This window comes from Balaenoptera physalus, assembly GCF_965194825.1.
Source record: "Balaenoptera physalus genome assembly, chromosome: 3".
Classification (NCBI taxonomy): domain Eukaryota; kingdom Metazoa; phylum Chordata; class Mammalia; order Artiodactyla; family Balaenopteridae; genus Balaenoptera; species Balaenoptera physalus.
The window spans coordinates 113,064,737-113,085,551 of NC_138890.1; the positions used below are offsets into that span (position 1 = coordinate 113,064,737).

Genomic DNA, 20,815 nt, shown 5'->3' on the forward strand with positions numbered 1-20,815 from the left:
GCAATATGATAGCTTTATGGTAAACTAGCGTAATAATCAATGATTGCTTCATCGTAGCCTATCCTATACACTAATGAATGAATCATTATAACATTTTTATGGCATACAGTATTACAGTCATACTCACAATACATTATTGTAAACATTGTTACATTTTTTTAAACCACTTACATGTGATGATAGGCCGATACATAGTTTCTCCAGTTGGGGTTGCGGGGTGAGGGGAGAGAGAGAGAGAAAGAGGGAGAGAGAGAGAGAGAGGCACATACTGTATAGTAATGTAGTTCTTTGAAAGCAAAATTATAAAACAGTAAGAAAACACATTATTAATTTTATATTACATACCACTCCCCTTATATAAGGATAGACTTATGTCTACATGTATTTTATGTGTTCATGACATACCTAACTGTTTCTTAATATTTTAGATATTTCTAGGCTATGTGGTTCATCTGCAAGTTTTTTCAAATTGTCACAAATCTACAAAAAATTTTCCAATAGTATATTTATTGAAAAAAATCCACGTATAAGTGGACTGGAATAGTTCAAACCCATGTTGTTCAAGGGCCAACTGTATATATAAACTGTATTGGGACATGAAGCACAAATTTTTCAGAGATACCATATTACATGATAAGAAAAAGTGTTATGTAAATGTTTGTGGGATCCTCAAAGTCAGAGAAAACCCATTTCTTTTATTCAGGCTCAGTTATTTTCTATGTATTTTCTTAAGATCTTATAAAACCCTAATTTAGATATTTAAATTATTTTTTCCTATTTCTACTCATGTTAGGGATGATGATTTTTATGACCAACCATCATTAATCTATTAATAGCAATTAGAATTTATAAGATCTGTAGGATATTTCACTGACTGAATATACTTTTAGTCTTTAATGAGCTAAGCCAACCAGTTTAGCTATATACAACTTGAAGGATTTTTTTTCTCAAAAGAGTTTCATAACAGATGCATTTTAAATATACATCAAAAGTTGATGCCTATAATTTATTCTTCATTCAATTCTCTTACTTTTCAGCTAGCTGCTCTTTGAGTTTTTGTCATTCCAGACCAGTATTTTCAATACTTTTAAAAATTAGAGTCTGATTTGAGCCAGTTTTGCAGTGTTTGAAAGATGAACCAATGCTCACCTAAGCTGTATGAATACTTAGATCTCATTTGAAAATGCAGAAGTAAAAAGCATATTGGTCTTTATATTTTATAAATATCTAGCCAAATATGTATGTGTTTTGTGTTATAAGTAAATTACGACAGAAAGTAAGAAAACATTTCTGGGGAGTAATCGCTTATTGAAGAGTTTAACTAAGTTTATCATATAAGTATGAATTCTTTTCATTTTCAAACCCAAAGAGAGTAGTTTATTTCTTCCATTTGGATTAATATCATTGCTATCTATTTCTTTATAATTTGGAGGAAGTAAAGTGTTTTGGTATGAATTTACCTCAGAAACCAGAAATACCTACAACAACTTTTTAAAATCAGAGTATATAAGTATAAAAGGTTAAAGGAAATTATTTATAAATATCGTGTACTTAAATGAAAATAGGAATCATATTCATATGAATGGTACAATAGGTAAAAAGTGAAGTAAAATTATTTGAATTAAGGGATTCTTGTAAGGTATTTACTCATAACACCTGCTATATGTAACATATGGATTATAAACTGAGTTTTATAATAAAAGTTAGCTGTGTTTCTTAAAAGATAATAGAAAAACAACTCTCATGACAGATATTTAATCCTATGGATGCTACTCAAGAACAGAATGTGTCTGCTTTTTTTGTATCTGAATTATAGAAACAGTCTCTGGAATATTGTTTCTAGCTTTATGCAAAACAAAATACACATCTCCTTTGTATCGTAGATATTATTTCCACAATTTTTTCAGCTTAAGACCAATGTGGTGAAGAGGGACAGTAGTTATCTATTGGAATAATTGAATTCCTAGAAGAAATATATATAATTTGATTCTCAGACAACGCTGATGTAGGCAAAGTGCGCACCTAGAACATAGTAAATATGTGATTAAAACCTACTGCATGGATGAAGAAATAAAACTTTGCTCCAAATTCTGGCATATTTTTTCCACCCCTTAATCTATTTTAAGTCTACGTTCAGTAGTAATACATGATTTTTAGATTGATATCAGTATCCTTTCAATAGAAAAGCAGAATTGTCTGCTTAATCAAGAAAAATGTCTTCCCTAATGCCATATTTGAAGTAATTTTTCTACTTGGCTTTTATAATAAGATATACTTAGCTTGTCTGTGTTCTTAGGCTCAGCAGGTACCATATGATTAACAGAAAAATTCAACAAGACTGTCCAACTATTTCTAATTCCTCTAGAAATCTGAAGGATAAATGAGTTATATACAAGTAGGAACATATGATTTCCAAATCAAATACTTGGGGTGGAGAAATAGTGAGATGGAAATATGTGATAGGCTCTCATGTAAAGAGAGAGTAAACTAATTCTGTATTTTCAAATCTAAGATGAGAAGTAGAATTTAGCTCAGTATAGGGAAGAACTTTCTAGAAATTAAACTGCCCAATCATGGAAAAACTCTTTATACACTTTGCAAGCAGAGTCTGAACAACCCTTTTGTCAGGAGCGTTGCATTGGGAGAGAGATTAAACCAGATGGAATTGTATAGTTGCCATCAGCTTTAAAATTCAGTGATTCTAAATTAGCTCTTCACATTCTGCCTTTGTTACCAGTTAGAAAGCTAGTTGTTATTCTTTCTTATCTTCCTGTTCTCTATATGCTTCAGATTCTTCACAAAATGAAAATATTTTGTTAAGTCTATCAAAATATGTGTTGGATAATTTCTTACTCATTTCCTATGACACTTCTGCACTGTCAAACTTGAGCACTGGATGCACAAAGATGAGTAAAACAGACTCTACCTTCAGGTACTTATTGTTTAGCAGGAGATGCAGATACATAAAGAAAAACTATTAGGCAGTAGGAAAAAAGTCAAGAAAAGAAATACATGTACTCTGTCAGGGAGTCACTATATCACAAGCATGTTAGGGTTGAGGGCTCAAGGAAAAATGAGAAGACTCATTTAAATCAGTCCCTTATTAACAGTGATAAGAGTTAGCAGCTACAGTTTTTGAGCACCAGGTATCATGCTTTTAATGCACCAAGCACTTTAATATGCATTTTGTATGATTTCATTTTTCCTCCAACAAGCTTATAAGAGAGGTGATATTTTCACTTTACATATAAGGAAATTAAGGTTGAGCAGATCATTGGGAGAATCATTGGCCCACAATCACACATATATAAAGAGGAGCAGAGGAAATAGGGCAGGGGCAAGAGAGATTCAAACCAGTCTCTTTCCATGTCGAGAGCTAGAAGGAAAACTAGTGTTTTCCTTGATAAAGCACAGACCACCTAAGATCAGAAATGAGGCGCAACCTTTTGTGTGAAGAATTTCTATTATACTCTACCATTCAGATTTTGTTCCCAGTGACTAACTTTCTTCTCAGAGACTCCTTGGTAATACTGCTGCTGCGACCCCCATCCTTGTTCCAGAGGTTAAGAGAAATAGCTATCTCTTTAACCAGTGACTCAAGTGTGGATAGACACCATTCTCTTATCCCATAGCATACACAGTTGAGATGTTTAAATAAGATTTCTTGAAAGTAAAAGTAAATAAACAATGAGAAGAGCATGTAATTAGGTAATTTATTTACAAACTGTGGCTTATTCTCTGGAGTTAACAGACCTTCTCTCATTGAATATTTCCTTGTCATCTTAGCACCTACTACACAGAAGGCCATAGCAGATGAGTTATCATGAGTGTAAAAGCGTACTGCATGTTTCTGAATCACAAGAAATTCAGCAGTCTGAAGGGTATAGTTGGGAGTAGGGGAAGAAGGTAAATATTATAGGAAATGGGTACAGGAAATATAGGCTAGGGCTGATCTGTGAATAACACCATAGACCCATGCTGAAGTACAGACTTTATTTGATAGGCAGTGTGGGTCATCATGGCTTTTAAGTGACATAAATAGGACTGAGTTTAAGAAGCACAGTTCTGGAGGCAGTACGGAGAATAGATGGGGAGGGGGAGAGGCTAAGTCAGAGAGACCAACTAAGACAGTACAGTAGTCTCAATAAATGACAGAGATGAGTGATACGAAGGAGAGCAGTATTTCAAGAGCTATTTCACAGGTAGGATCAATAGACTTTGGTAACTGACTGGATATGGAAATTGAAATAAAAGGAAGAAACATCCAGGAGCTCTCAGAGGTTCTTAGCCTGGACTGCTACATAGAAGGTGACGCCACAGAACTGACTGAGGAAGGCAATATAAAGAACACAGCTGTGAGAAGATAAAATTGAGGTTACTTTTAGGTATGTTGAGTGTGAAATGGTATCCAGATAGAAACAGCTGATATGAAGTTCAACATATGAGTTATCTAAGAGCTTAGGAGAGACATCATGACAAAATAGATTTGAGATTCCTAACATATAAATAATTGTTGAACTAATGGTAGCATGTAAGATTACCCATAAATGTGTATTTATTTAAAAGAATGCTGTGGCTAGAACTTGGGGAAAAGCAACATTTTTAAGAGCTAGCAAAACAAAAGGAGCCAGTAAAAGAGATTGAAGAAGAGTGGTCAGAAATGTGGGAGGAATAGGTGGTGTCAGAAAACCAAGCATGAAAGTAGTTGATGATGTCAAAATATATTAATATGATAGTGTTAAAAGTAGTGTTTTGGCCCTTGTGGAAACTAAACTAAGCTAAGCTGATATGCCTGTTAAAACATTAAAATGTTTTTATCCTTTGAATGCACATAATAGATATTGACAGAAGCCAGTTGAGTCATATAGTTCACACATACATATTTGAAGTATACTTTAGTGTTCATATATTTTTGTGTATCTGTATATTTGTACATTTCTCTCTTGGATATATTATTTTGTGAACAGAAGTTTGTATTCCACTTTCTTATGCTGGATTCACCTATTTGTTTTCAGACTTTATGTAATTTTTCTGAGTCAGACAATTTCAAACATGTTGACTAAGTCCTTTCTTTAAAAACAGAGTTTTGGATTTATGAAATGTTTTGTTTGAAAAAGTTCACTGTTGTACAGATATCAGGAAATTAATAAAGATATGTTGAATATTATAATTGCAACTATACCTTAATCACTTAACATGCTCCAGTGATTATACATATTCACATAGTTTTTAAAAGACACAAACAAAAGTAATTGTTAAAATAGAAGCAAAAGTACAAGAGTGGACCCTTCTGAGAATGAATTGCACAGGCCTTATCCCATCAGGAGTTATGTAGGGAAATCATTAACCTGCTCTCCTTTCTTTCCCCCCTCCTCTTTGGTTTTGTTTTTTTGTTTTGTGGTAGTCTGACCCTTGGTTATCATTACAGAACTATGGAGGTGCAATGAGACCCCCACTGAATGCTTTAGGTGGCCCTGGAATGCCTGGAATGAACATGTAAGCAAAATGCTATATTATCCTGTAAAGTGTTCTCTTTTCTGTCTTCTAAAGTCACACCAATTTGTAACACAATTTAAGCTCAATTTCTGTGTAGTATAAAATGAAACTGTAGTATAAATGAACTAAACATGAGCTGTAGCATTTGCTTCATTTTCACAACATATTCTCCATGTTTTTCTTCCTTCCCTTGCAACCCTTAATTTTTTTCCAGTTTCAAATGCCACAAATGCCAACTTTTAGCCTGATTTTCATGTTTATCATAAAAATGAGTCTTTTATAAATAAGCACATAATATTTATGTAGTCCATACAAAAGTATGAAGAGATGATGACGCCAGGACCATGACTTGACTTTACAGAAGTAGACAATGGAATATCGTTCATTTTAACACATATAGCGTGATTCCTATGAGTTTTTAATTCTTATAAATATATATATGTCTTTACTTTTGCTTTGTTGGGACCATTGTTAACCCAGGAAGAAGTCTCTCTGGTAGTTTCTTCTTTATTAAAGAACTTTCCATAGTATACTTTTTTTGAAAATTCAAAATATACTTAGGGAGTAAACTAACAGTTTTTTTGTTTTTTTACTGAAAGGGCCTTTCAAGCCCAAAGAGAGTAGTTGCTTCTATCAGCCAATATAATGCAATTTGTTAAGGAATTTTTATTTATTTTTCATTATCTTACTTGCCCTCAAAGTTCCATATACACCCAGAACTTGTGAATGACTTTCATTAATTGATTAGAGGATCCAATTCCATGATGTAGCCTAAAGAAAATTTATCAGAAATAATGAAAGAGCTCTATATAGGGTTCTGGGTAGTCTCCTCTAATATATTTCCCATTAGTCCATGTTTTGGTTACTTACCTATCAAATTAAACAACTCTGCCATCATTTAATAGCATTGAATATATACTGAGGTGAACTCTTTTGATGTACATAGGGATTTGTTTAAGTTTCTGGAACCATTTTCATGGAAAGCAGTTTTGCCTAAAATAGAAAATAGGTTAATAGATGGATACCAGCCAGGCTCAAAACTAACAGAACAAGGGGAAAAAGTAGGTCAAATTTTCCTATCATGTCTTCTTACTTTTAAAGTAAAAATGGATAGACATGAAGTCTGACTTTTCTTAAATCCCTCAAAGGTTTAGGCTTATTAATGGTTTCTACAAAAAGTAGTGATATCTTGTGCTTATATCAAAAGCTGAAACTCTTAACAATAGGATTTAGATACATATAAAATTTACCTACCTAAGAATCTGACTTTAAAATGGAATGCCTTTTAAAGAATAATTTTGAATACTATGTATAGATGTAAGAAGTATACATTTTGAATGCTATGATCAACCCAAAATTCTCTTTAAATGTTAAGGATGTATCTAATATCATTTTGTAGTGATGTGGTCGATTTTGGATCAACGCAGTTTTGCTAGTATAGAGGAAAGTTATTCTCCTGTGACTATTGAGAGATTCAAATAGCTGCTTAAAATTGTCTCATTCCTTTCTCACATACATTTAAACAGATACATAAGGGTACATTTAATTCCCTAGACTATGGAGACTAAAAGTATGGCTGAAAATTTCAAATGATTATTTTTGTTCATATTTGGGTTTCTCATTTAAATATACCCAGATATTTTAAAATATTTTTATTACATAATATTTTACTATTTATATTATATCTGGTTTTTAAAGAGCCTTTAAGCTTTACAGATCAAATTTCCATTATTTGTTACTGTTGACTGTTATTTGGAGTTTTATACCATTTTCAGTTTTCTATAAATTAGGATTCAAGGACAATGAAATCACAAATATTTCCCTCTAACAGGGAAAGTTCTGAAGTATGGAAGGTCCAACCAGAGAGACTCATTCTCTTATTGATATTGGCCCCAAGAAAGCAAAAGTGAATTTAATAATAAAACATATTATTGTCTCCATTGTACTCAATAGAGTAAATTTTATTGAAATTCACTTCATAATTTATTATTGTTAAAACAAACTAAATCTTACTGTATTATGGCAAGTAAGTATTTCTAACTGGAATTATGGCTTCCTTCATGTCACTGTTTTACATGTTGGCTAACTTAAAAATTAAAGGAAAAGGCATTAGAATAGTGTTACCTTAGACTATGTTTTTAAGAGTCTAAGATATTTGTGTGTTGGGATCAGGAGGGATCTACTGGAGGATCATATCTGGATGAGGTTTCTTTAGCTTGTCACTTTTTATTATTTGACACCAAAGTATAATGCCAGTAAAGAATACCAAACCCCGGTCATTAAAGTAACTAAATACCATAGTCTAACTGCAGCTTTCTCTCTTATATTGACACCAAACCATTTGGAACAAAATTCTGATAATTTTGTTGTTAAAAAAATATTGGTGACCTCTAAAGAAAATAGTTATTCTGATATGATTTTTACATTTCCATGCTCCAAACTCAGGATAAATCATATGTAGTGTCACCTAAAATTAAAATAAGAGTATACTTTTAATGTTTATATAACTAGTATTATATATTTAGAAAAAATTTTAATAATCAATTTCAGTGGTTTAAAGTAGAATTTACAAACAACAGCCACAATGTAAATGTTTTCAAATGCATTATAGATTATTTTTTAAAGAAAACTGTATTTCTAAATAAACTACATTTTTACAAATTTCAAAAGAATGTAGGATTCAGTATTAAAATATTTCTAATTCAACTTTGTATACCTTGCTATTTTATAGAAACTAAGAGGACAAATAATTTCAAAGGATCTAGACTTTCTTGTTCTAAATCATATCCTATAGAATTATAAAGTTTGTATAGATATTATCTCAAAATGACTGAATTACAGAAGAAAAGAGAATTTTTCTCTTTGATAGTCATGGTTGCCTTGATTTAATCATATCCATATACCCTTACCAAAAATTAAAGACTTCTTTTAAATTTCATTTTTCTCTTTATTTTTAAATGAGGCTAACCTGATTCTACTTCAAACTATACTTATGTAGAAATGTACATTCAAAATAATGCCTGTGTTATAGTTTGTAGATTACCCTCTTGATAATACTGATGGCCCTCAAAAGGAGTAGGAATTACCGCACTTAAGAAGTTGTTCTAATAGAACTACTCACTACTATAACCCCCACTTTATTTAGCGGTATTTGCAAAACTGAAAATGTTTTCAAACACAGTGGTAATGGTGGGGGAAATTTAGCTTATTCAAATGAATTAACATTTAACCCATTACATTAAAATGTAATTTAATATGAAATACATGGTGAGCTGAGATTAGATTAGTATTTGTCAAACAGTTGAAATGCATAAAAGGTATTCTATGGTTCTTAGAATAAATTTAACATTTAACTTTTATCTTATTTAATTTGTATTTATTTACTTAAGTAAAATGTTTAATTATTTTAACATTTAGTTTAGCACATTAATTTAACATTAAACAAATTTTTAACTAACAAAATTATTTTATATTTAATATCTCTTATTCATGCAGTCGTTGTTTAAACGTAATATTTCAAAATATGAGATTATCTGCATGTTGTTGCATACAAATTTTTGCCATGATTTGGATATGTAGTATATTTTTATGTTGTTTTCAGATAAATATTTTCCAATTTCTTTACTGTGTTTTATTTAACATCAAACAAGTCAAGTGCTTTACTTGATCAACATATATCCTATGCTTTACCTCAGTTTCTGTGCATTAAGACATTGAATCCTCTATGTAAAATCACTTTCCAAAGTGTTCCAGTAACTAATTGTAAAGTCATCATCATTATCCTAGAGAGGAACTATTTCCAGAGCCAATACACGTGCCCCTCACCTTCTCCCTATGCATAATACTTTGACCAAGTCCATTCTGGTCAAAAGGGGACTTGAACTTGGGCATCCTAATAGAGCCTAAGGACACAATTTTTCATGCCCTTCCCTGCTGTTTATATTCCTGGGGAATCCCAAAATAATACCCAGAACAGTTCTAAATATTCCAAGCAAACATGGGTAATATAGCTAACTTGGAGAGCCTCTAGCTAACATTTAGAACTTTAGGTTTAAGGTCCCTAGAATAAGAATCAGGGGACTTTTTTTTTAATTAAAAAATGTCACAGTGTTTTCATTGAGATTAGAGGGAAAAGGGGAATTTCGAGTGACTCTAATTACAGAAGACCTGCTGACAGTAGTCTACTTTTTATCAGGCAGTATATATTCAGGTACACTTAATACTAAAAAGCAAATGGACAAGAGACATTTTTAATTTAATTAGGCATTAATTTTTGTTTTAAAAGCTTTATGTCCTTTTAAGCTATAGAATAGGGAACATTCTCCCTCACCCTAACATGAAGTAATATATTGACATACATTGGCATAGATTACCTCCTATTTTTCCCCAAGATTTACTCTGGCCACTATCTTGAACTACAATTATGAAAACAAGAAATGTGTTTCCCTTGTTTAATAGTAACTAAATCATCAGTAGCACCGAAAGATAGATTGATATATAGATGTATAAAGTAACATGATATTCTATGCAATTTTTTGAAGAGGAGACAAATTTAGATACCTACTATGTACATTTATTCATTTGTAGCTTAAGAGCAATCATTTTATGTATAATGATATTTTAAAAATAATTTCATTTTCATTTTGAATGATACATGCAGCACTTATTATTGTCACAATTATCTTTTATATTTATCTCATAATTAGTGATAAAGCTGTTTAAAACAGTTGTAAAACACTGAAAGCTGTTTGGGGGAATGATAAAATTTTTGGATTTTAGAGATAAAAAAGCTGTGAAAATATAAAGAGTAATTTCAGTGCTGAACTAGAACTGCATGGTAACTGAATTATAAATGTTTGTATTTTATGATGTTGTTGCTTATTGTGAAACATTAAGAGTGTCAGTTAAAATTTCATTTGTTATTTTGTCTTACAGGGGTCCTGGTGGTGGTAGACCTTGGCCAAACCCAACAAATGCCAATTCAGTGAGTATATGTATTTTTTCATTTTCTTTGCACTTTGTAGCATTTAACAACAAAAATCTGTTGCTTTTGAAAGCCCTGCAATTGGTTATATTAACCTTTTTTTAAGAAATCATTCAAAAAATATATTTTTATATGTTTTTAGAAAAATATGTATAACTTTTGAAATTATGTGATTTTTTTTCACTTCAGGGTCTAATGTAAACATGCATTCTATGTAGATTACCAGGCCCTCAAAAATATAGTAGTGTGATTTAAGGATACTCTACGGTAGCCTACATTTATCATAAAATTTATCATATAATGAATTCATCTTCTAAAATAACTATAATAATTACTAAGTTGCCAAATAAAATCAATCTCAGTTATTATGATTATATTTGCTGTTCTGGTTACACCTAGCTTTGCTCTCTTGCTGCCCCAAGAAGGAAGTACACATTTACCTTGTGCCTGTGGGCTAAACTGCCATCCTTACACTTGTATCTATGTATCTGACATCATGGGAATTTTCCTTACAAGTTTTGTAGCCATGATGTGACTGTGTAAATATTTTTGTCTCTTATTAATGTCACAAATATAGGCACAGGTTAAAAATTAAGCTTTCAATCTTAAAATTAATATTGATATGATTTTAAATTTAATGAACCTGGAGATTTTTTTCTTGACTTTTGAAACCTTGAGTTCTTCAGTCTGTGAGAGAGCTCTGCTCTGTACATTTGTGTAGTATGTGCACTGCACAAAGATGCCTGAGTCTAGGGAGTCAGAAGGAGGCTGAAATATAGCTGTTTTCCACTTGTGAAGTCTATGGATTATCTGCCCAGAAGGGACGCCTTTTGCTAATATGCAGAGGTACCTTCACTGACTAGCAGTGGCCTTAATGCTAAATAAACATGAAACTGATTCAATGTTTAATGTTAATTTAAACTTAAAAAAATTTAAAGTGAGGTGTGGGTGATATAGAAGGAATCATCCTAAATCCATTGCTATTCTAAAGCAGAAATCACTTTCTTCTCAATTAAGTAACTGTCATATTTTTAGAGAAAACATTTACTTTATATTATCTGCCTATCTCTTAGTTTCAATAGCTATGACAGTTGCTAATTAAATAATATTGTTTGGGGTGGAGAGAGTGATGTTGCTGCTACCGTTTGGGTCTTCAGTTCACTATTTAAGTTCAACAAATCTTCTAAGATACTGTTTTACCTGATTATGTTGTAATATGACTACCTTTACTCCTCCAAATTTCTTTTAGTCTGCTTATATGCTTTTGACTAGTTCACATTTCTATTTGCCTCTTGTTATATATGCCTTTCAAATTTCAAGATTTCACTTTAAAAAGGCATCTAACTAGCAGCTCAAGATAACTTTCTTTGAACTCCCCATTAAAATACCCATAAAGGTGCAGAAAAACAATTTTTTAATAACAGTGCAGACTCTGCAAATCTTCCTATTGTCAGAATCTGGAAAGAATTTCTATTATCTACATGTCTGATGAAACTGGGTTAAAAAGCACAGTCGATGACCCACCTTAATTAGTAAGCCTTCCTACCTAGAAGCAAGAGGACCCTCTCTCCTTCCTCAGTGCCGGCTCAGCCAGCCATCCCCTCCACTGCCCACTGCAGGCAGCCAGAGTGCAGTTCACACAACCACTGCCCATCTCCTGCAGGACCTCCTTTTGTACGCTTATCTGGAGATACTATCTTCCAAAAGCCATCAAGGAAGGTGGGCAGGATATGATACTGAAGGTGGTGCATTGTACCTAAAGGGTATGTTATCCAAGTGAAGAGTATTAGATGGAGGCAGAGATGAGGAGAGAGTTATGCTTTCTGATCATTTTTAGTTTTTAGATACCTAAACAACTCTTGGGGATTTCACAGAGCCGAGCACGTGTATAGGAGAATGTACTGTATCAGGGCAGCAGCTCTGCATTATTTTAGACCCTGAGAAACACTAGGCATTAGGGAAGGAGCTGTGCATATCAAACTACTGAACAACCACTATGAAATGGGCATTTGGCCAGCACACGTGTAGGCACGTAATCAAGTTGAAAGCAGTCCCTTCTGTTAATATATACCACATATGGGTACACTTCCCCCCAAAGAATTTGAATAGGGAAAAGTTGTGAAGGCACACCTATACTTTTCTCTTTGGAAAAAGAAAGGAGTCATCATCCAGAGCACAGAAAGGAAAAACATTCCTCTGAATATGATAGATTGTGAGAAGAAAAAAACCAAAGACAACTGATGACTTTCTAGCAAAAACATAAGGCTTGCATGAAACAAAGCAAAAGTATTAAAGAGAGATTTTTTTCCCCAAATACTAATGATTATGTTGTAGTGACAATTTATCTGTATTATTTTGAATTCCAGGTTCTTTGGACTTTTTGTCCATATTTAAAATTACAAATACTTTTCATTTGGTATCAATACAGTAAGCCTCTGGCTCCTCGGGGCAGCACATTAAAGTGGTTGGTTGTTTCGTTTTTGCTGTTTCCAAATATGTTTTATATATTTTTTTCTTTTAAATACTTTGTGTTTCCTAAAAACAAAGACATTATCTTTCATAACCATAGTATAAGGATCAAAATTTAAAAATTAATATTGATGTAATCCATTTTCTAAGCTGTACACCTTATTTTGATTTCACCAGTTGCCCCAACAATATCCTTTGTAACAAAAGAAGATCCCAGTTCACTTGCTGCACTCATCTGTCATGTCTCTTTGTCTCCTTTAACCTGGAACAGTTCCCTTAACGTTTGTCTTTCATAAACTTGGAGTTTTGTTGACTGCAAGCCAGTTATTTTGTAGAATGTCCCATAAGTTGGTCTTGGCTGATGCTTCCTCATGATTAGATTCATGTTATATATATTTGGCAGGAATCCACAGAAGTAATTTTGTGTTTTGCTCAGTGCGTCATTTCAGGGGGCATATGATGGTGACTTATCTATTACTTGTGATGTTAACTTTGATCACTTAGTTAGATGATGCTTGTTAGGTTTCTCCTAGCTTGTTAAATTACTATTTTTCCCTTTGTAATTATCAACCTGTGAAGACATACTTTGACACTATCATAAAGATCGTACTTTAATCTGCTACTTTTAGTATCCATTGATGAATCTCGCCTGAATCATTTTTTTGCTATGTTGGTTGCCAAATGTCTATTTTCTAATTCTGTCTTTCCTTCTCCACTTATTAGTTGACTTTCTACTATAAGAGATTTTCTTTCTTCTCCAATCATTCATGTAATCCAATGTACTCATGGATTCTTACCTTGTCCAGTAGGTTTTTTTAATACTAAAATCATTTCAGATTTGTCCAGTTAAAACCCTTTCAGGTTGGGTCATTTGTCCTTTTGCCATGTCCCCATTATTCTTTGAGCATTTTGAAGCTCATATTTTCCCAGCCTTTGCCTTGGAAACAGCCATTTTTTAAGGGTCCCTGGTTCCTTTTAGTGGAGAGGGGTATTTAGAACCCATTGGAGTGATCTAGCTTCTAACCCTCTCAACCAACAGAACTAGGACACAGATGTATGTATATACACACACTCACGCACATCTATATCTTTCTGTATCTCTACATATTAAAACCATGAGTGTGCACTGCAGCACTATTTATAATAGCCAAGACATGGAAGCAACCTAAATGTCCATCAACAGATGAATGGATAAAAGAAGATGTGGTACATATATACAGTGGAATACTACTCAGCCATAAAAAAGAATGAAATAATGCCATTTGCCGCAACATGGATGGACCTAGAGATTATCATACTAAGTGAAGTAAGTCAGACAAAGACAGATATCATGTGATATAACTCATATGTGGAATCTGATTTTTAAAATATAATACAAATGAACTTATTTACAAACAGAAACAGACTCACAGATATTGAAAACAAACTTATGGTTACCAAAGGGGAAACGTGGAGGGGAGGGATAAATCAGGAGCTTGGGATTAAAATATACACACTACTATATATAAAATGGATAATCAAAAAGAATCTACTGTATAGCACAGGGAACTCTACTCAATATTCTGTGATAACCTATATCAGAAAAGAATCTGAAAAAGAATGAATCTATGTATATGTATAACTGAATCACTTTGCTGTACACCTGAAACTAACACAACATTGTAAACCAACTGTAATCCAATAAAATTTTTTAAAAACCCCATGAGTGCACACTGGTGCTTCAACTTCAATTCAATACAACAGAGTTCATTCTAGACTTTCTGCTTTCCATGTTTATACCTCACTTCTCTGAAAGTGAGAAATCTACCAACCATTATCCACAATACATTTATTTATCTGCTTAATCTTTATCTTTACAAATTTTTGTCATATACAAGTGTTTTGATCAAAAATGTTTTTGGCACTCTTTTGCATGGCAGCAGGAGAAACATTTTTAAGGACAAATTTATGTTTTTAATTCAAAATAAGAGTATGATTTTTTACTTTTAACTTCCTTCACTCTGAGCATTACAGTATTGGCCTCAGATTCTTATTTGGAAGCTTATTTACAAGTCGACCAACCATTTTTTTCTTTTTTATGTTTTTCACAAAGAACTGTGCATTTGGGTTGAACTATAAAGCAAGTTCTAATCATTAAGTAGCAAGCACCTTTATCAAAAATATCTTAAATAGCTTTGTCTGCAGACACTTTTGATTACAAGGTATAGAAAACTAACCAAACTAGGCTCATATTGAAAGAGAATATTACTGGATCATGTATCTGAAAAGTCCAGATATAAATTTGCTTTGGGGTACATTTGGTTCCAAGTATTCAAATAACATCATCAGACACTGCCTCTATTCATCGTTTACCTTTGTTCCACTCATCTGGCAAGAAGGCCCCGTGAAGCTCCAGATTTATGTCCTCACAGCTCCCTCTTGAGTACAAAAGAGCACAACTCTATCAGTTAAGCACAGGTATTGGGAATAACTAACTGAACTGGATTCACTTAGCTTGGTTACATAGACTCATTCATGAACCAGTTATGTACAATGCTCTATCGGCCAGGCCTAGGTCACACACCCACTTCCTGAGCCCCGCCCGAGCCACATGGAAAAATAAGGGAGGTATGGTTCAAAAAGAATTCAAGGAATTGTTGGCAAAAGAGGGGATAGGCAGAAACAACAAACATTCAGTATAGCATTGTATTCATCAACTCACTAGCTGGACAGATAGAAGAGAAAACCCCTTTAAGGAAAAATGAGGATCTACTACAATGATTAAGCCTAAGAGAAATACAAATATTTTACTCCAAATAGGCTCTGCCCTGTACAAATAGATGCTCATTTTTTAAAAAGAGCGTTAAAAAATAATAGAATATTTTCAACTTTACACTGACACAGATAATGTTCCCCTTGCGATTTCTAGTGAACTGAATTTCAGTGCTTTTAAGGTAGTTTTGAAATTCACAGTTGACGAAAGCTACTTAGCTAAAATGTAAAGCTACTTAGCTAATCATTTTTTTAATGAAGCCAAAAAACTTCTAGTTATTCTGCTGTTCCCCCTACCACGGCACCGGTCATGGATATTAGGAGTCAGAATATTTGGATTGTTGTCACAGCTCTTGAATTTTCTGTCTAGCTTAACTCGACAATACATATGGCCCTTAATTTTATCATCTGTCAAATAAGAGATTCTTGTTCTATGATTCTGATCTTCTACCTCTCTGGTCTTGCTTATCTTCTACATCTGCATTTTCATCTTTCATTTCATATTAATGGTTATTTTGTATAGCATATGGGAGAGGGGTGGAGAGAGGAGATTAATTACATTGGGAAGAATCTGGTCACTAGAGGTGGAGAAAGGCCTGGACAAAAGTAAAGAGAAAGGGAAATGCAGGCAATGTGTGAGAAAAAATTATTAGATTCTTAGTGTCTGGGAACATAGATTTGGAAGGCAAAGCTGGAAAAAGAAAAATGGGACCATGATGTGTTCAGGGCTCTGAATGCTGAGAAATCTGGAATTATCATCTGTGTAGAACAGAGCTGTGTTTTAGGACGATAGTATATAAAATGGATACATAGGGAAACAATATTAGGAGAGTACAGTAACAGACCTTATAAAATGTTGTCAGAGCCTAAGGTAAAAGCAGTGGAGAAAGGATGGCAGAGATAAATGTCACACATAGAATCAAAAATACCTGGTGACTTGTTGGATTTCAGGATAAAGAAAGTGAAGAAGTTGAAGGTGATTTCAAGTCTTTGAACATTATAACATAATGTGTTATAATTTAAATCTATAACCTTCAACCTCTGCTGAGTCCTCACTGATGTGTGACCAGCAATTTTTTTTAACTCTTCTTTAGTCGCCTGCCTTTCCTGCACTTCTTATCTTTGGCCCCTTCTCTATTAGCAAAACTTGTCTCATATTTTATAGAGGAAAAAACCCAAAACACCATTAGACTCAAATTTCTTCAGATTCTACCCTTACCTCCAATATTATAAGACCTTTCATCGTTTTTCTTTCCTCTTGTCTCAGAGATGTTCTTCTCAATACTAACTGTTGTATCTGTTCTCTTCATTCCATGTCTGGATGTCTCTACATATCTTGCTCATTCATTTTCTAAAGGAGTTTTCATCGATCCCTTTCCAGTGGCTGGAACTTTCCCTAACACTGTGCCAATGAACAAAATCCCAAGACAACCTTAAAACCCCCAGTCTTTCACTCCTCTAGAGTTGGGAGGGGGCAACTGATAGAAAACTTCTCTCAACCCTTCCTCAGTCTCAAACCACCATCCAGTGTCTCTCACACACTGAATCCCTCACCACCATTCATTCTCCTGGGCAGTGAATTCCTTGATCCTCTTTTCCGTTTCATTACTATGTGGTAGTGCAGTGCCTGAAATATAACAGGTGATGGACGAAGATTGATTGAATTGACTTCTCAACTGTTTCAATTCCCATGAAAAGTACTATTCTGAAGGTTACTAGTGACCTTCTACTTATCAACCAAAAATAATGACTTATTTTCTGTCCTCATCATACCTGACCTTTGAAATATTTGACATCTTGGTTTTGTTTAAATGTCTCTTCATTTCTTTTCTTCATTTAAATAATGTTTATTTTTTTTCCATATTTGTACTAGCATATTCCTTTTTATTATTTATTCTTAGGTGTGTCACAGAAAGGTTGAAAGACTTGAGCCTGACAGAGCTCAAAAATAAGCCCAGTTTAGGCATTTCCTAGCCAAGCTGCCCCCACTCCTTGCTTCTTGAAAGTCTAACTTGCTTGACTTTTTATAAGATATTTTCTCCTGATTTTCCTCCAGTCACATTATCTGCCCTTTCTTAACTGGTAATGTTCTTTAATTCCAATCTTGGGCTTTTTTTCCTTTTTTTCATTTTAACATTTTCAACCATCACTAAATCTAACCAAATCCTAGATTAAAGTCTCGTGCCCAGCACAAAATGGAAATTTATTCTATTGAAGCTTTATCTCTAGTCCTGATCTCGAATGAGTTCTAGACCTCTGTTTCTAAATATCTGTTGATCAGATCTAACTCAGTGTCTACTAGTGCTTTCCAATTCAACATGGCAGGTATTCCCCAAACTTGTCCCCCACTTCCTAAATTCCCTGTATATACATTAGTAGCACCATCATCCACCCAGTCAGCAAGTTGGAAACCTCAGAATCACCTTAACTTCTCCCTTCCCTTGTCCACCACACCCAGTTTGTCATCAAGCCCTGCAGAGGACATCTGTGAAAAGTCTGTCAGATTCTCTTACTCCTACTTATCTTAATCAGCCCTGCCTAGAACACTTTTTACCATCTCTTGCCTAGACTTTTTGCAATGGTCTCCTAAATTGTATTCACGTTCCATAATGCCTCTAGAGTTACCTTACTAAAACATAAATTTGAACCTGCCTCTCCAGAACCTGTGACTCCCTATTTCCAACAGCATAAATTCACTCTGACCATATAGCCTCATCATTTACCACAATCCCCTATACATCCCACACTGCAGCAACTGTGTAAAATTACATGTACCATTTCCCTAATAAACTGTGTACTTTCACATTTCTTTTCTAAATGCTGATCCTTCTCTTTGTCTTTCTAATGGACCCCCACCCTCTCTAAGTCCTAGCTGCCCAGCTCAAATACGTCTTCTATACCCACACAGTACTTCTACCTACATTGTCATATTTTGTTTCTCAGGCTAGGCTGGCAGATGCTGATGTAATTTACAAGAGTGCAGGTTCCATAAAGTGCTAGGGGTAGGAGCCCAAATTAAGAAATTAATTTAGAAATTAAGAGCCCATTTCTCTTAATGAGGGCAACAAAGACTATGAGGTAGAAACACAGTGAGTGTAAGTCAAAATTAAAGAGTTTGTGACAGGGCAAAAATAGAAAGAAATTGAACTAGAGGTGGTAACAAACTTTTAAAAGTATTTTAAAATGTTTATTATATTTAATGGTGTTTGAAGGAACCATGAAGAGGGAGAAGTTAAAAGTATAAAAGGAGCAAGGACTTAGGAGAATGGTATGGTCAGGAGGGGCTAGCTTTGGAAACACAGATTTTTTTTTTCTGAGATGAATGGATGAAATTTTAAATCTATAAATAATGAAGTGTTTAGTTGAAGATGAAGGCATAGCAAGAATTTGATGGCTTTAATATATAACAAAAGGGCAAAGTACCAACTCAGGATGGTATAACCACCAACGAGAGCCAGATCACAAAAGTCCATTGTTAAAATTCAGGAGTTTTGTGAGCTGATTGTTAAATCATTGGTAGCTTGAAATCTGCCTTAGAGGAATATTTACACTGCATAAACAGGCAAATGCTACAGATTGGGAGTTTTCCCCCCTGAGTTTACTGGCACACCTCTAGAATGCTTTGGGGCTTCCATAAAGGCCGAGCCAAAATGCTTCCAAGTGTTAGTGAAAACTAGGTTGAAGTTGGAGAACATGATTATGTTTTGGACCTTGTCAACCCTATTTTGTGTTTCTTACCAGGAACTCTCTACCATAAAACAGAAAAGCTGGCTAGAGGGTGATCAAAGAGTTGGAAATTAACAAAGTAGACTTCAGGATAATGAATTTAACATACTGGAGAGAGAAAGAAAATACTGGCAGTGGCATGGGGGAGGGGCACAGGCAATTTAGTGGAAACTAATAGGGAAATAATGGACTTAGTAAACATGGAGGAATTGTGATGGGATAAGATTCTGATTGGAATATAGAATGTTATTTGTGAGTGCCATGAGGAACAAGAAAAATGTCAGGAAAGTTGTTTAGATCTCTGTGCAAAAACTTTTAGGATGTATTCATGCTCATAAATGGAAAAGGGGGGTATATTGGAAAGGAAAGGCAGTGAGTGTAAATTCCAAAGATCTAAAGAGTGGTTAGGTCATATCTTGAAGTTGCTTAAGGATGACGGTAGGCAATAGAGGCAGAAGAACATGAGCCAGGTGCTAAAGTTGTAAGGAGATGAAAACTGGAGCCAACAAATAAGTTGGTGATTTGGAGAGGGCAGGTGCACATGTTTAAAATAATAAGCAGAGGATGGATAGTAGATCATGAACTGCAGAGGACCCTAGAGAGCAAAGCGATATTCATTCACCAAGTCGAGTAAATGTCTACTGCCATAGGGATCCCCATACTCATAGAAGTGATCGTCATCACTAGTGATACTGGACACTCCGGTAACGGCCACCTGCAGTGCTGAGTTACCCATAGGTGGACCAACCAGAGGCTCAGACACCTGTGGTCTGTGCTTAAGGCAAAGCAAGGACACCAAACAATGAGGAGAGAGCTTTCAAATAACTCAATATTAAAATCAAAGGAAAACCATAACTTTGTTGTATTTCTTTCTGCTTACTTTATTATTTCATATTATTTTTAAGTTTAATTATCAGGAAGGAGTTGGGGTGGAGGGAACATTTAGGTACAGGCACTATAATCTTTTCACCGCTCTTAAGGTCCTATTTTGGCCCTGGCTGTCCTACTCCAAGAAGACAGTAATTTACTGGCTTTTTTCAGAATAAGGCAAAAATATCTCTTCTGGATGTGCAGAAGGATGTAAGCTAGTGAGTTTGTGTGAAAAAAGAATATTTGGATTTAACTTCTCTATTAATATCTACAGTTAAGGGGTTATTTTTAAATATATGTTTTCCAGTTTTCATTTCTTAAATTATCATAGCAATGTCGTATTTATACCTTCTAATCTCTAGAAAAGAGCTTAGTTAGGAGCTTGATTTGAAGGGAAAGAGGGAATATGTTACCCATATCTGATCCCCACAAATTAGTAGTCTTCGGAGACTTACATTAACAAAATCTTTTGCATTCATTATATTGTTTTCTAGAAGCTAATTGGAAAGGAAAGGGGGA

At 34.0% G+C, this 20,815-nt stretch overlaps 1 protein-coding gene across 18 annotated transcripts in view; it reads left to right on the forward strand.

Annotated features, from left to right (window-relative positions):
• The window catches only part of SSBP2 (single stranded DNA binding protein 2), a 292,867-nt gene that overhangs the window by 247,235 nt on the left and 24,817 nt on the right, over window positions 1-20,815 (forward strand). For 14 of the 18 annotated variants that reach the window (XM_082458207.1, XM_082458198.1, XM_082458213.1 and 11 more), the window contains 2 exons: window positions 5,405-5,496; window positions 10,432-10,480. In XM_082458207.1, the coding sequence (XP_082314333.1) occupies window positions 5,405-5,496; window positions 10,432-10,480 (141 nt within the window). The remainder of the gene's footprint in view (window positions 1-5,404; window positions 5,497-10,431; window positions 10,481-20,815) is intronic. The other 4 variants (XM_082458214.1, XM_082458201.1, XM_082458212.1 and 1 more) reach the window with 1 other exon arrangement.